Consider the following 2,229-nt stretch of genomic DNA (forward strand, 5'->3'; position numbering starts at 1 on the left):
CCCCCAGCTTTGAAGCCCTAAGAAGATTACTTCTAATTCTTCTTTTTTTAACTGTTATTTTCAGGAATAATAGGAAGACGGATGTCAACCTGTACATTGCAGTGGAGGAACTTCTGTCTATTCAAAGATTATAGTAGACATTTATAGAAGCTTCTGGAACCTTCCAGACTGTGCTGAAGAACAGAAGCACCCTCCTAGTATCTCCCATGAATCGGAAGGAGCCAGTGGATGATTGAGGTGATGCAGCAGCCTGGCCTCTCACTGAGTTCACGTCTGCTGCCCGGACCACTTCTCCCCAGCCAGGACGTGGAGACATTCTTCCATCATTTGGACAGCAAAACAGTCCACGTAACTGCAGCGACTACAACAGCAGCAACAGCAGCAGCAGCAGTAGCAGCAGCAATAACCACTGAGACAGAACAGAGGCGTCAAAATCACTTGCAAAAACATCAACAGCAACAACATCAAGAACATTCCCATCTTCTGACAAGTACCCACGAAGTGTGTGGCTCCACAAGACTCCCATCCAACTCGGACAGCCCTTTACGACCAGGGGATTCCCCGAATTCTGTAAATAGCGAAAGCGGAAATAGTTCGTCGCCATCTTCCCGAAGTTCTGCCTCGTCATCCGCCGACAGCGGTGTCATTTGCTCACTCGACGTTTCGCGTTACCATAACGACGTAAGAATTGTGGAGAGTGACGTAACAGGCAATTTGATTTCTGACCCTAGAAGTGGTGACGTGACGAGGTATCAGACAGAGTCTTTTTCTGGAATTTCTGTAGAAGGCCGTGAGAAACATCCATCCGCCGCCATGTATCAAGGGGGACTGACCCTACCCGCGCCAACGGGTACAGCTTATGGTCAAGATGCGGTGACCAACGGCTACTTGCATTCAGGTGAGAAATTTAACTCATCTAGTCGTGTACTGAAACACTAACACCGATCATGGTGGTTATTAGTTGTCTTGCTGCTGCCGCTGCTACCGATGCAGCTGTGGGTGATGGGCGGGTGCTCTGGTGTGATTTGCTTCTACTTTCCTAACAAACATATGTCGTTCTTATCTCCCCTTCTTCTTTTTTATGTTTGTTACTCTCTTGTAACACCTCTAATCTTCTGGCGCTCATATGACCTTTTGCAGTTGCGAGCGCCGTAAAACCTCTACTAAAACTAAAACTAAGATGCAGCTGTTTGTTGTTGTTGGGGCAAATTGTTACATTTGTTGCTGATGATACTGCTTCAGAAATTGTTGGTTGTTTCGTTGATGGTATTGGTGTGGATGTTACTGCTGTTGTTGTTACTATAAATGTTATCGCGGTTATTCGCGCTGTGGTTGCTATCTTTGCTCCTGTCGTTGCATATAAAACTGCACATCTACTTCACAGTGGTAGCCTGCCCTTACAACGCAAAACGATTGCTAATTGAAGCATCTTGTGAGGGTACTGGGTTCAAATCTGAATGGAGGCTAAATTGTTCGTACCCTTTAGAGACAACTTTTTTTTCAGTTTCGATCTAGCTCTCTCAAATATTGTTCCTTAAAACGTAACTAGTGTTTAATAGTGTGTAGCATTTGGTTAGGTATTTAATAATTTTTTAAAAACGTTTATATCCATAGGTACTAGCCCCGTGTTCGTCCCGTCCAGCCGCGCCATGCTGCCTGTCCAATACATGACCACGCCCACACAAAGCATGGCTCCTCCCACCTCGTCCTCCCTCTGGAACTCCGCCCAGAATGACGTAGCCACCGCAGGATTCCCACCAGCAGGCACTCTTCACCCTTCCTCCTTCCCCTATAACTCCACCCCCGGAGCACAACTCTCCTCCCCAAATGGGCGGGGTGATGCGGGGTTTGCCACGCCCCTCGCTCGTCACGGCAGTCTGGGAGGCTACCCTGCCTACATGGGGGCGGAGCTCTCACCGTGGAACACCTTCAACAACATGGCACTTCAGCAGGGCTTTCGGCCGACCACAGGACCTGGTGAGTCGAAACGTCTTCTCAAACTCGTAGCTTTCATATCCTCAGATACATTTACAACGATTGCTCTTGGCTTGAGCTTCTTTCCCCAGAATCCATGTTCCCGTTGTAGTTAGTACAATATGATCGACCACGATCGGTTTCCAGTTCTTGCCCGTTTCTTCCTCTTGCTTTATTTTTGTCCCTTTCCTTTCCTTGTTTCTCTGTCTGATTACTATCTTTCCGCACCCTTTCGTTCGTTCCCTTCTTCTTCTC

General features: G+C 47.5%; 1 protein-coding gene across 1 annotated transcript in view; it reads left to right on the forward strand.

Annotated features, from left to right (window-relative positions):
• LOC101860611 overlaps positions 1-2,229 on the forward strand; it is a 50,844-nt gene that overhangs the window by 13,105 nt on the left and 35,510 nt on the right. Inside the window, exons 2-3 of the mRNA XM_005109560.3 lie at positions 65-898; positions 1,615-1,977. Of these exons, the coding sequence (XP_005109617.1) occupies positions 229-898; positions 1,615-1,977 (1,033 nt within the window). The 5' untranslated portion in view covers positions 65-228. The remainder of the gene's footprint in view (positions 1-64; positions 899-1,614; positions 1,978-2,229) is intronic.

Source organism: Aplysia californica, unplaced genomic scaffold (assembly GCF_000002075.1).
Source record: "Aplysia californica isolate F4 #8 unplaced genomic scaffold, AplCal3.0 scaffold00790, whole genome shotgun sequence".
Taxonomy (NCBI): Eukaryota; Metazoa; Mollusca; class Gastropoda; order Aplysiida; family Aplysiidae; genus Aplysia; species Aplysia californica.